The sequence below is a fragment of the Bos taurus genome, chromosome 15, assembly GCF_002263795.3.
Source record: "Bos taurus isolate L1 Dominette 01449 registration number 42190680 breed Hereford chromosome 15, ARS-UCD2.0, whole genome shotgun sequence".
In the NCBI taxonomy this organism is placed as follows: Eukaryota; Metazoa; Chordata; class Mammalia; order Artiodactyla; family Bovidae; genus Bos; species Bos taurus.
Window position 1 is genome coordinate 50,345,403 of NC_037342.1, and position 14,464 is coordinate 50,359,866.

Here is a 14,464-nt window from a genome sequence, read left to right on the forward strand (position 1 = left end):
GGATTTTAGTACTATATTGAATAGAAGTAGAAAAAATGAGCATACTTCCCTTGTTTCCAATTCTTGTTCATGAGAAAAATGTTTCAGTTTTTACTGTTGAGTATAATTTAAGTTATGGGCTTGTCATATATGTCCTATATTAAGTTGGGAATACATTGCTTACATATCTAGAACTCCCATATTTGTTTCAGCATTATTCACAATAGCCAAGATAGTGAAACAACCCAAATGTCCATCAACAGATGAATGGATAAAGAAAATGTGGTATACACATAACGTGGATTATTACTTGGCCTTTAAAAAGAAAATCCAGCCATTTGCAACAAGGAAACATTTGGAGGTGATGGATGTCTGTCACCTTGATTGTAAGGAATGATTTTAAGGGTATATAGGTATGTTCAAATGGATCTAATTATATAAATTAAAGAAATTCAGTTTTCTGTACATTAATTATACCTCAATAAAGCTATAGCACACATACACACACACACACAGATGCTTCTGCATGTTGGCTCTGGGGCCTCTTCATGCTTTCAGTATTGTTTTCACTCTATTAGAAGTAAAGGAAGCTCCTGGGGATGGAACAAGATGGCAAGCACAATGTTCTGGGTAGGATAGCATGCTGCATCTCTAAAACACAAGTCCAGAAACACAGATGAGCGCCCATGTCTTCCCACATTCGTCTCTCTGTGTCTTAAGCCATTTATTCCCCATATGTACTCCCAGGTTACTTTATCCATAGTTGCTATGAAACATGATGGTGCTTTCATAAAATCCCAGGAAAAACAGACACAGAAGTGGATCTGCTTAACCTGCAAGAACAACCCTAGGAACCAAGAAGAGAGTGCAGAGAAAGAAGCACAACTCACCTGAGTGTCTGTAAGGGTCACTGGAGAGACCAGGAAGTATTCTGTGTGACTCCACATACTAAAAGACATAGTTAAAAAAAAAAAAGTTTGAAGTGCCAAGTAAAATCTCCTACAGATGTGGTAGCAGGGATGAGCCTAGAGAGCATGATTCTAGCCCTCTCCTTATCAGGTGCTCAATAATATAACTTTCCAAACAAAAATACATATTTTTCACATTTTCCGTTGCCAAGGAAAGTCTAAGCTGAGACTGTCCTCTGTGGCCTATCGCTGGGATATCCCTGGCGAGCATCAGCTCAAGGCACCAAGTATAAAGTAGGGTCTTAGTTGGGAAGATTTTCTGGGCTCCTTCAGAATGAGGAACAGTAGAGAAGGCTGCAACAACAAGCAGGGTGAGTACCTTGGGGCCCAGATACAACCCTTCATACACATGTTATTTAGTAGGAGGAGGGCCTGGTGAGAGAATCTGAGATGCCCTCTCGATCAGCTGCTTTCATGTGGAAGAGCCATTGAGATGGAGAATGAGCACATGTCAAGAGTACGAAGTAAAGGAAGGAGGCTAGCCTTCCCATAAATGCCAGATCCTACGCCCATACCCCTCCACACCCCCCTGCCAGTAGGGGAAAAGACGTGAAAGAGACTTTTTCCTGCAGCATAGAGACTGTCTAATTCAGATAATTATGCAGAAACCCAGACTCTGTGTCCAAGCAGATTAGTACCTTTTTATTTCTCTAAGTAAGGTATCAATATAAAGGTATCTTAATATTCACCCCAGAGAGCATCCTGTGGGTGATCTGGATATTTGCTTGCTGTCTCAATTCTCTCTATGAGATTTGTCTTTCCCATGTTTCTGAGTAAGGAAACTCTTAGAAGAGCACTTGGCTTAAATAATGCAAAATTGTTACACCATAGCATTAGATAGCACCTCTATGATGTCACATAATTCATGTTTATTTCTCTCTGTTTCTGGCAGGAAAAAGAAAACACTTGACTTTTTTCGGCGGGAAGTATATAGTTGTTTTACAATATTGTGTTGGTTTCTACTGTGCAATGAAGTGAATCAGTTTTATGTTTGCCCTCGATTTTATACCTCCCACCCACACCCCCTCATTCAACTCGTCTGGGTCACCACAGAGCACTGAGCTGAGCTCCTTGTGCTGTACTGTAGATATACTCACCCCAAAGTCCACATATCCATACTCTATGTCTGGATCTCTATTCCTGCCCTGAAAATAGGTTCATCTGTACCATTTTTCTAGATTCCACATATATGCGTTACCATATGACATTTGTTTTTCACTTTCTTGCTTCAGTCTGTATGACAACCTCTAGGTCCATCCACATATCTACAAATGACCCAGTTTCACTTCTTTCTATGACTGAGAAATATTCCACCATATGTATGCACCACATCTTCTTTATCCATTCATCTATCAATGGACATTTAGGTTGATTCCATGTCCTGGCTACTGTAAATAGTGCTGCAATGAATATTGGACTGCATGTGTCTTTTTGAATAATGGTTTTCTCTGGGTATATACCCAGTAGTGGTACTGCTGGGTCATAGGGTAGTTCTATTTTCAGTTTTTTAAGGAATATTCATACTGTTCTCCATAGTGGCTGTATTAACATACATTCTCATCAAGTGCTGGAGATTTCCCTTTTCTCCACATCCTATCTAGCATTTATTGTTTGCAGATGTTTTGAAGATGGCCATCTGACCAGTGTGAGGTGATGCTTCCCTATAGTTTTTATCTGAATTTCTCTAATAATTAGTGATGTTGAGCATCTTTTCACGTGTCTCTTGACCATCTGTATGCACTTGATTTTGAGTTCAAGTAAAGACTGAGCGAATTCACTTTCACTTTTCACTTTCATGCATTGGAGAAGGAAATGGCAACCCACTCCAGTGTTCTTGCCTGGAGAATCCCAAGGACAGGGGAGCCTGGTGGGCTGCCATCTATGGGGTCGCACAGAGTCAGACACGACTGAAGTGACTTAGCAGCAGCAGCAGCAGCAAAGAAAGTAAGGTGGATTCAACCTTTTGCTTCTAGGCTATTTGACTTTCCCAGACACACGGAGTCAGAAGATAACAGAATCCTAGAGTGCTAAAGTGGAAAGGATGGAATTCCTCAGGGGAGAGCTATAACTTAAAATATCTTTGACCTTTTAGTGTCCTGGAGATAATAATAGAAGACTAAATCTGGTCTGATTCCAGGTTAAAGTGATTTATTTTAAAATTCTGAACCACATGGGAAGCACAAAACATATCAATCCAACTCGGCTACTAAAATAGACATTTTAGTAAAATAAGAGTGGGAAAAAAAGCATTCCCTTTATTTTTTTAAACCACAGAGAATCTTTTCCAATATTATTTCCTCATACCACTAATATACACAAAAAGCAGGTAAAAAGGTCATTATCTGGATGTAAGGGAGAAATTGGCTTGGTTGTATAAGAGTTACTCATAATTTTTGACAATTTTCCTTAAGGGGTATACTATAATTTTAACCCCTTAAGCTCTAAACTTCTTGTAATATTACAGCTTAAGTTACCATTTGGATTCTGCTACCACAGCCAAGAGTAAATAGATCACACAAATACCCACAGTTGCATGGGACCTACATATAAACTGTGGAAAAAAGCAAGTTCAAGACAAGGGATTTAAGAGTAGTTCAATAATAGATGAATTAATGCAGTATGAAAGAAAGAGAACTGTGACATTAATCCCAGATAAAATTAATCCTCTGCTGCTGCTTCTGCTGCTAATTCGCTTCAGTCATGTCCAACTCTGTGTGAACCCATAGACAGCAGCCCACCAGGCTCCTCCGTCCCTGGGATTCTCCAGGCAAGAATACTGGAGTGGATTGCCATTTCCTTCTCCAACGCATGCATGCATGCTAAGTCACTTCAGTTGTGTCTGACTCTATATGACCCCATGGACAGCAGCCCACCAGGCTCCTCTATCACAGGATTCTCTAGGCAAGAATACTGGAGTGGGTTGCCATTTCCTTCTCCAAAATTAACCCTCAGATTCCTTCAAATTAAATGGAGAGCTGACACATTCTATTTGGTTTGTGCTGCCAATGACAAAGAGTATCTCCTGGATTGATACTAAGCAAATCCAAATGAAATTAGTTAATAATAACAATTCCGTCTAGTCAAGGCTATGGTTTTTCCTCTGGTCATGTATGGATGTGAGAGTTGGACTGTGAAGAAGGCTGAGCGCCGAAGAATTGATGCTTTTGAACTGTGGTGTTGGAGAAGACTCTTGAGAGTCCCTTGGACTGCAAGGAGATCCAACCCGTCCATTCTGAAGCAGATCAGCCCTGGGATTTCTTTGGAAGGAATGATGCTAAAGCTGAAACTCCAGCACTTTGGCCACCTCATGCAAAGAGCTGACTCATTGGAAAAGACTCTGATGCTGGGAGAGGTTGGGGGCAGGAGGAGAAGGGGACGACAGAGGATGAGATGGCTGGATGGCATCACTGACGCGATGGACGTGAGTCTGAGTGAACTGTGGGAGTTGGGATGGACAGGGAGGCCTCGCATGCTGTGATTCATGGGGTCACGAAGAGTCGGACATGACTGAGAGACTGAACTGAACTGAACTGAATTGTATTAATCTGAAGAAACCACTGGTCTTTACTATATACAAAGTATATACCTTAAATTGTGAACATATGGACCTTTGAGATGCTATGTTAATGGACTGAATGAAGAAGAACTGGGTAATAAAATTACTGTCTTCATTCAATTATTCATTTTCTTGTTCATTTATTGATTATCCCTGGAAAAAAAAAAAAGAGGATAGAAATTTATGAAATCATCAAAATCAGAACAGTGAGATGAACTAAGAGCTGAAGAAATATGCCTGGGATTAGTGAAGAGAAAAGCAAAACCAAGGAGATAATTAGCACAACAAAAGGCAAATGACTTTATAAGAAGGATCTAAAGGGTCACAGCCTTTGCCCTGCTTAGAGCAAAGGCTAACAGAGTTTTGCCAAGAGAACACATTGGTCATAGCAAACACCCTCTTCCAACAACACAAGAGATGACTCTACACATGGACATTACCAGATGGTCAATACTGAAATCAGAATGATTATATGCTTTGCAGCCAAAGATGGAGAACCTCTATACAGTCAGCAAAAACAACACCAGGATTCTGAACTCAGATCATGGACTCATATGGCTCAGATCGTAAAACTCCTTATTGCAAAATTCAATCTTAAACTGAATAAAGTAGGGAAAACCACTAGACCATTCAAGTATGACCCAAATCAAATCACTTATGATTATACAGTGAAAGTGACAAATAGGTTCAAAGGATTAAATCTGATAGACAGAGTGCCTGAAGAACTGTGGGCAGAGGCTCATGACACTCTACAGAAGGCAGTGATCAAGACCATCCCCAAGAAAAAGAAATGCAAAAAGGCAAAATGATTGTCTGAGGATGCCTTACTAATAGCTGAGAAAAGAAAAGATGTGAAAGGCAAAGGAGAAAAGGAAAGAAACATCCATTTGAATGCAGAGTTCCAAAGAATAACAAGGAGAAATAAGAAAGCCTTCCTCAGTAATCAGTGCAAAGAAATAGAGGAGAACAACAGAATGGGAAAGACTAGAGATCTCTTCAAGAAAATTAGAGAATACCAAGGGAACATTTCATGCAAAGATGGGCACTATAAAGGACAGAAATAGTATGGATCTAACAGAAGCAGAAGATATTAAGAAGAGGCGGCAAAAATACACAGAACTGTACAAAAAAGATCTTCACAACCCAGATAATTACAATGGTGTGATCACTCACCTAGAGCCAGACATTCTGGAATGCACCTTCAGAAGTGGGCCTTCTGAAGCATCACTATGAACAAAACTAGTGGAGGTGATGGAATTCCAGTTGAGCTATTTCAAATCCTAAAAGATGATGCTGTGAAAGTGCTGCACTCAATATGCCAGCAAATTTGGAAACTTCAGCAGTGGCCACAGGACTGGAAAAGGTCAGTTTTCAATCCAATCCCAAAGAAAAGCAATACCAGAGAATTTTCAAAGTACTGCACAATTGCATGCATCTCACACACTAGCAAAACAATGCTCAAAATTCTCCAAGCTAGGCTTCAACAGTATGTGAACCAAAAACTTTCAGATGTTCAATCTGGATTTAGAAAAGGCAAAGGAACTAAGGATCAAATTGCCAATATCCATTAGATCATAGAAAAAGCAAGAGATTTCCAGAAAAACATGTATTTCTATTTTATTGATTACCCCAAAGTCTTTAACTATGTGGATCACAACAAACTGTGGAAAATTCTGGAAGAGATAGGAATACCAGACCACCTGACCTGCTTCCTGAGAAATCTGTATGAAGGTCAGGAAGCAACAATTAGAACTGGACATGGAACAACAAACTAGTTTCAATAGGAAAGGAGTACGTCAAGGCTGTATATTGTCACCCTGTTTATTTAACTTATATGCAGAGTATATCATGCAAAATGCTGGCCTGGATGAAGCACAAGCTGGAATCAAGATTGCCAGGAGAAATACCAATAACCTCAGGTATGCAGATGACACTACACTTATGACAGACAGCAAAGAGGAACTAAAAAGCCTCTTGATGAAGGTGAAAGAGGAGAGTGAAAAAGCTGGCTTGAAACTCAACATTCAAAAAATTAAGATCCAGTCCCATCACTTCATGACAAATAGATGGGGAAACAATGGAAATAGTGACAGACTTTATTTTGGGAGGCTCCAAAATCACTGTAGATGGTGACTGCCGCCATGAAATTAAAAGACATGTGCTCCATAGAAGAAAAGCTTTGACAAACCTAGACTGCATATTAAAAAGCAGAGACATTGCTTTGCTGACAAAGGTCCATCAAGTCAAAGGTATGGTTTCTCCAGGAATCATATATGGATGTGAGAGTTGGACTATAAAGAAAGCTGAGCACTGAAGAATTGATGCTTTTGAACTATGGTGTTGAAGAAGACTTATTAGAGTCCCTTGGACCTCAAGGAAATCCAGTCAGTCTATCCTAAAGGAAATTAGTCCTGAATATTCATTGGAAGGACTGATGCTGAAGCTGAAGCTCCAATACTTTGGCCACCTGATGCAAAGAACTGACTCATTGGAAAAGACCCTGATGCTGGGAAAGATTGAAATTGGGAGGAAAAGGGGACGACCGAGGATAAGGTGGTTGGATGGCATCACTGACTTGGTGGACATGAGTTTGACCAAGCTCTGGGAATTTTTGATGGACAAGGAGGCCTGGTGTGTTGCAGTCAATGGGATCGCAAAGAGTCAAACACATCTTAGTGACTGAACTGAACTGAAACAGTCACAGAGAAATGGCAGAAGATTTTTGGATAAACAGGAAAGGGTTTCATTTCCAGAACCTCAATCTTATCTCCATGGAACATCAGCAGAGAACAAGCTTTTCTTGATAATCTGGTCCTGCCAGCCCCAAACTTAACAAATCTCCGGTATCTAGTACAGCCAATACACGAGGTTTAAGATTGTTTAAAGTGTGTAAGCCAAATAGACCTGAATTTTAATTTGGATTCATTTCTGGCATAGCCTAGAGAAACTCTTTAAACCTCTCCCTCCAGTTTTATTTTTTATTATTATTGTCATTTTTATTATTTGTTTAAAATATACAGTAATACTTGCATCATTTTTTGAGACTGAGTGGTATTATTTACTAATATATGAGAGAATAGAACGTCTAATATCTGGAAGACAAAAGGTATCCAATAACTGTTAATAAAATGTATTTCCCCAAAAACAACCTAGAAGGGAGGGGTGAGGAGGGAGGTTAAAAGGGAGGGGATATATGTGTATACCTATGGCTGATTCATGTTGAGGTTTGACAGGAAACAACAAAATTCTGTAAATAAATTATCTGTCAATTAAAAAATAAATAAAAATTTAAAATAAAAAAGGCAAAATGCAATAAAATTTTTAAGATAAAAAAAAATTTTTTAGTATAAAATGTTGTGTTAGTTTCAAACAAAAAGAAAAATTATTTCCCCAAAATCAGAAACTAAACTGACATTTCTAGGACAGATCCCACTGAATCCTCAATGAGCCTAAATTTACGTCTTTCATTCATATCTTTCTTTGGAAATTCTAACTTGAAGAAGAGAACCTTAGGTCTCATCTTCCTGCAGCTGTGGCCCTCCCAGCTAGGGCTGAGATCAGTGCTGAGAGATTACAGGGAGGTCATTCTAGGACAAATCACACTTTTGATGAGTGTGCTAAGAGGCTGAACAAAAGATTTAGCTGGTATTCTAAACATTATGAGGAACGCTCAGTGAATGGAGAAAATGATGCCTACAAAGCAGTGTGTAGCCTGGATTGCAGGGGCATTTAAAAACCCAGGCAGATATTCTCTGGGCAAGGCAGAGACGGACCCCAGATATCTCAGTGTTCTCAGCGACCTGGTGAGAATCAAGTGTCTCTTCATTTACCAAAACTTTCCTAGTACTTAACAGCCTAGGTATTAATCATTATGGGTCTTGATTAGAAGACAACATCCTAGGATTTGTACTCAGACCCTCCAAATACAAGAAGATCCCAAGTTCTAATAGTTTTAATGATTCAAGAAGAAGCTGCAGCTTTCTCTTCCTTTGTTGGACTTCAGAATTTCTCTTTTCACTTTAGATAAAATATTTCCTTTCTCTATCTATCAGCAAAGTAATTATGAGAGCACATGTGATAACTATGTGAATCTTTTAAAATTCTGAAAAAATCATGAGCATTTAAAATGTCTTTTATATATTCAAGAGGGCTAACACACATCACTTTATTTAAAGAAAACAGTGGAAGTAAGGGTGGAAATAGTATAAAATTTACATTTATTAAGAACTAAATCTTTAATCTATTTCAGTCATTTATTTTCTGATAATCATAGAGAAGTTATACTATCTCCTAAATGGTATATTTGTTTTCATGACATATAGGTTGTTGTATGTACATTCTTGGAACAGTTAATAATACAAAGTAAAAGCTGAGAAATGGAAAATAATTAATGAAAGAGCCTACATGGTATAAATAAATATCTTCCTAATGATAGGTGTATGGTCAATGTCTTTGTGTCTGCCCAGATTGAAAAAGTCACAAATTTCTGGAGACCTCAACTGCCTTCCCAAGATGCTTGCTTCCTGGTCCTTTGCCAACATCTTCTTCTTCCAGCCACCTGCTTTCCTGATGATTGGCATCCCAGGCCTGGAGACCGTTCACGGCTGGATCTCCATCCTTTTCTCCTCCATGTACACTGTGGCCCTCACTGGAAACTGCCTGATCCTCTTGGCTGTGAGGAGGACCCCCAGCCTGCACCAGCCCATGTACTACTTCCTGTCCATGCTGGCCCTCACCGACATGGGCCTCACCTTGGCCACAATGCCCACCATGCTGGCTGTGCTCTGGTTTGACCATCGGCTCATCGGCTTCAATGCCTGTCTGATCCAATTATTGTTTCTCCACTCCTTATCCATGGTAGAGTCCTCAGTGCTCCTGGCCATGTCGTTTGACCGCTTTGTGGCCATCTCCAACCCCCTGCGCTATGCCTCTGTTCTCACAAACAATGTCATCATCAGGATTGGGCTGGCCATTATGGCTCACGCCACTGTGTCCCTCTTCCCAGGGCCCTTCTTACTAAAGAGACTGAACTTTTGCCCTGGCAAGATCCTCCTGTCCCACTCATTCTGTTTCCATGCAGATGTCATGAAACGAGCCTGTGCTGACATTACTGTCAATATCATTTATGGGCTGTATGTGGTTCTGTCCACAGTGGGTTTTGACTCCTTGCTTATTGTGCTGTCCTACACTTTCATTTTTCACTTTCATGCATTGGAGAAGGAAATGCAGCCCACTCCAGTATTCTTGCCTGGAGAATCCCAGGGACAGAGGAGGCTAGAGGGCTGCCGTCTATAGGGTCACACAGAGTCGGACATGACTGAAGCAACTTAGCAGCAGCAGCAGCATACCCTTATTCTTCATACAGTGATGAGTCTGGCCTCTCCCAGGGAGCGTATCCGGGCCCTCAACACTTGTGTTTCTCATATTTTAGCCGTTCTGGTTTTCTTCATCCCAGTCATAGGTGTGTCCATGATCCACCGTTTTGGGAGACACCTTCCCCCCATAGTACACACTCTTGTTGCCTATTTGTACCTGGGGGTGCCCCCTGTGCTCAACCCCATCATCTACAGTGTCAAGTCCAAGCCCATCAGGGAAGCCATGCTCAGGGTGCTGAGCAAGAAGAGCAAAGGCTGATGGAAACAAGAAATAGCCTCAGAATCTGAGGGAAAACACAGTCAAACAGTTATAACTTATGTCCAGAAAGCCCATTTTTCTGAGCCCTGACCCAGAAACATTATCAAGAGAATAACAAGCAAATCACCCACATACATATGGGTGAAACACAGTCCTGATTGTTTTTTAAGTCTTTGTGGCTTCACATTTAATTTATTTGTTTATTTATTTATTTGTTATTTTTTGCTGTGCTGCATCACTTGCAGGATCTTAGTTCCTCAACCATGGATGAAACCTGGAGCTCCAGCAGTGAGAGTGCCAAGTCCTAACCACTGGGCCACCAGGGACTTCCTCGGTTCTAATTGCTTACTCCACTCATTAAATTCAATTTTTTAATTTAGTGTTTATTTATGCTAGAATCTGTGGTTGTTATAAGAAATATTTAAATTAACCATATGTAGTCTCTTCCCTACTTTGAAAGATAGCAGCTTCTAAACACACAATTATAATAATGTGTAATAAGGCCATGAGAGGTTCAGACAAAGTGCTATAGGAGCCTAGAAGTGGATTTGCTGCCTTGACAGGAGGAAATGAGATAGGAATCAGGGAAGAAGGAGGCTGAAAGATAAGTAGGAGCTTGTCAGGCAGAAAATGTAGGCAATAGGAGGTCATACCTAATAAATGGAAAACAATATAAAAAAATGATAAAACTGAGGCATGGAGTTACCTGGTTGATGTGAAAAAGTGAGTGGTTAAATGTGGTTCAGCATAATGTGTTAGGTGTTGGAGGGAGAAGAACTGGAGACGAGCTAGAAATGACAGGCAGTGGTGAGACCTCTTTAACCTTTCAGATCTGACTGGACCATGTGGTCTTCATTCTTTGTTTAAAAGTCAGCCTTAGAAAGGCTACTGCAATGTAAAAAGCTGTAGAGGCTTTACTGTGTATCACGAATTAAGAAGGTGAAAGTGGAGGAGAAAAAGAATGCAAGGAAAACATTTAAGAAGTTGTTTCAACAGTGTAGAAAAAAGAATGTAAACTAAAGCTAAGTCAATAATTTTTTTAAAATAGATGTAATTTTTTATTTAATTTCGTCTCCACATTTCTCTTCTCTGTCTTCTGAAAGTACCTGGAAGCAATGATACCAGCATCAGTGACCAAAACTAGTATCTATTTGCTTCTAAATACCATTCACCACTACATAAAACCTAGGATTCTTGGAGTAGTGGCTAATTCCAGGTATCCAGGTATGAAGCAGGGAGTACACAAAGTGAGACTGAATAGTTTATGTCTGAAGCAGTAAAAAGACACAAAGTCAATGGGAGCATTAAAAAAAAAAAAAAAAAAACAGAAACTCATTCAAAAAGTCTACCACTTTTCAAATGTAGGTCAATTAGAACTTTAAAAATAATTATAACAGCAATTGACTATAGCAAATAGAATTCTTTAAGAAAAGTATGAGTCCCCAGTGATATTCAAAATGAAGAGGGAGAAAAGAAGAAAACTCTTTTTATAGAAGAAGGTCATGAAATAAATGCAAAAGTCTTGATTTATAAGATAACCTCTTTGCAGTTTATAATGTATTTTAAATAATCAACAAATGCTTAAAGGATGTTCATATACAATATTCACACAGTTTCAAAGTACATTGCACAACTTACTTACTAAATAAAAAAAGGATAGATCTGTTTCAACAATAAAGAGACTGGCAATAATACCTTAAGCAAATGATCAAATTTAGGTTAACCAATAAGATGTAATCTGACCTTATGTGCCTTCTGATATGAATAAGGACACAAAATCACATATGTAAAAGTCCTACCAAAAATGCTCAACCCGAATGTAACACTCAGGAATAACCAGGGAAACAATAAATATGGAAAGCACCACACACAGGCATACCTACACTAACACACACACACACAAACTAGTAGCCTGGGATAGTTTTCAAAACACGGTGTTATAAACGTTGTGTCAGGGACTTAATCTAAATTAAAAGAGATCAAAGGGGCATGAAAACCAAATGCTAGCATTAATTAGCCATTATTAGGACAATCATGGAATTCAAATATGTATTGTATATAGGTAATAGTATTCAGTACACTTCAGTTCCATTGCTCAGTCATCTCTGACTCTTTGCAACCCCATGGACTGCAGCAGCACCCCAGGCCTCCCTGTCCATCACCAACTCCTGGACTTTAAACAAACTCATGTCCTTAGAGGTGGTGATGCCATCCAACCATCTCATCCTCTGTCGTCCCCTTCTCCTCTTTCCTTCAATCTTTCCCAGCATCAGGGTCTTTTCAAATGAGTCAGTTCTTCGCATGAGGTGGCCAAAGTATTGGAGCTTCAACTTCAGCATCAGTCCTTCCAATGAATATTCAGTACTGATTTCCTTTAGGATGGACTGACTGGATCTCCTTGCTAACCAAGGGACTCTCATGAGTCTTCTCCAACACCACAGTTCAAGAGCATCAATTTTTCAGTGCTCAGCTTTCTTTTTTTTTTTTTTTTTAGTTTTGACTTCCATGTATCTTTATTTTTTTTAATTTATTTTATTTTATTTTTTAACTTTACAATATTGTACTGCTTTTGCTGTATATCAACATGAATCTGCCACAGGTATACACGTGTTCCCCATCCTGAACACTCCTCCCTCTTCCCTCCCTGTACCATCCCTCTGGGTCATCCCAGTGCACCAGCCCCAAGCACCCAGTATTGTACATCAAACCTGGACTGGTGACTCGTTTCATATATGATATTATACATGTTTCAATGCCATTCTCCCAAATCATCCCACCCTCTCCCTCTCCCACAGAGTCCAAAAGACTGTTCTATACATCAGTGTCTCTTTTGCTGTCTCATATACAGTGTTATTGTTACCATCTTTCTAAATTCCATATATATGCATTAGTATACTGTATTGGTGTTCTTCTTTCTGGCTTACTTCACTCTGTATAATAGGCTCCAGTTTCATCCACCTCATTAGAACTGATTCAAATGTGTTCTTTTTAATGGCTGAGTAATACTCCATTGTGTAAATGTACCACAGCTTTCCATATGCCACTACGGAGAACAGTGTGGAGATTCCTTAAAAAACTGGAAATAGAACTGCCTTATGACCCAGCAATCCCACTGCTGGGCATACACACTGAGGAAACCAGAATTGAAAGAGACACGTGTACCCCAACATTTATTGCAGAACTGTTTATAATAGCCAGGACATGGAAGCAACCTGAATGTCCATCAGCAGATGAATAGATAGGAAAGCTGTGGTACATATCAGCTTTCTTTATAGTCCAACTCTCACATCCATACATGACTACTTGAAAACCATAGCTTTGACTAGATAGACCTTTGTTGGCAAAGTAATGTCTCTGCTTTTTCATATGCTGTCTAGGTTGCTCATAACTTTTCTTCCAAGGAACAAGCGTCTTTTAATTTCATGGCAGCAGTCACCATCTGCAGTGATTTTGGAGGCCAAAAAAATAAAGTCTGACACTGTTTCCATTGTTTCCCCATCTATTTCCCATTAAGTGATGGGACCAGCGCCATGATCTTTGTTTTCTGAATGTTAAGTTTTAAGCCAACTTTTACACTCTCCTTTCACTTTCATCAAGAGGCTTTTTAGTTCTTCTTCACTTTCTGCCATAAGGGTGGTGTCATCTGCATATCTGAGGTTGATATTTCTCCTGGCAATGTTGATTCCAGCTTGTGCTTCTTCTACCCCAGCATTTCTCATGGTGTACTCTGCATATAAATTAAGCAGTATGACAATATTCAGCCTTGGCATACTCCTCTCCCAATTTGGAACCAGTCTGTTGCTCCATGTCCAGTTCTGACTGTTGCTTCCTGACCTGCATACAGGTTTCTTAAGAGGCAAGTCAGGTGGTCTGGTAATCCCATCTCTTTCAGAACTGTCCACAGTTTGTTGTGATCCACACAGTCAAAGGTTTTGGCATAGTCAATAAAGCAAAAGTAGATGTTTTTCTGGAACTTTCTTGCTTTTTATGATCCAACAGATGTTGGCAATTTGATCTCTGGTTCCTGCGCCTTTTCTAAATCCAGCTTGAACATCTGGAAGTTCACGGTTCACATACTGTTGAAGGCTAGCTTGGAGAATTTTGAACATTACTAGTGTGTGAGATGAGCATAATTGTGCGGTAGTTTGAACATTCTTTGGCATTGCCTTTTTTGGGCTTGGACTGAAAACTGACCTTTTCAAGTCCTATGGCCACTGCTGAGTTTTCCAAATTTGCTGGCATATTGAGTGCAGCACTTTCACAGCATCATCTTTCAGGATTTGAAATATCTCAACTGTAATTTCATCACCTCCACTAGGTTTGTTCA

The 14,464-nt window shown here is 39.7% G+C and overlaps 2 protein-coding genes across 2 annotated transcripts in view; both read left to right on the plus strand.

Annotated features, from left to right (window-relative positions):
* The window catches only part of OR51F5C (olfactory receptor family 51 subfamily F member 5C), a 139,498-nt gene that overhangs the window by 102,705 nt on the left and 22,329 nt on the right, over positions 1-14,464 (plus strand). The gene's annotated exons all lie outside the window — the stretch shown is intronic.
* On the plus strand, positions 8,932-9,798 carry OR51A57 (olfactory receptor family 51 subfamily A member 57). The gene has a single exon (NM_001390414.1). The coding sequence runs from the start codon at positions 8,932-8,934 to the stop codon at positions 9,796-9,798; it is 867 nt and encodes a 288-aa protein (NP_001377343.1).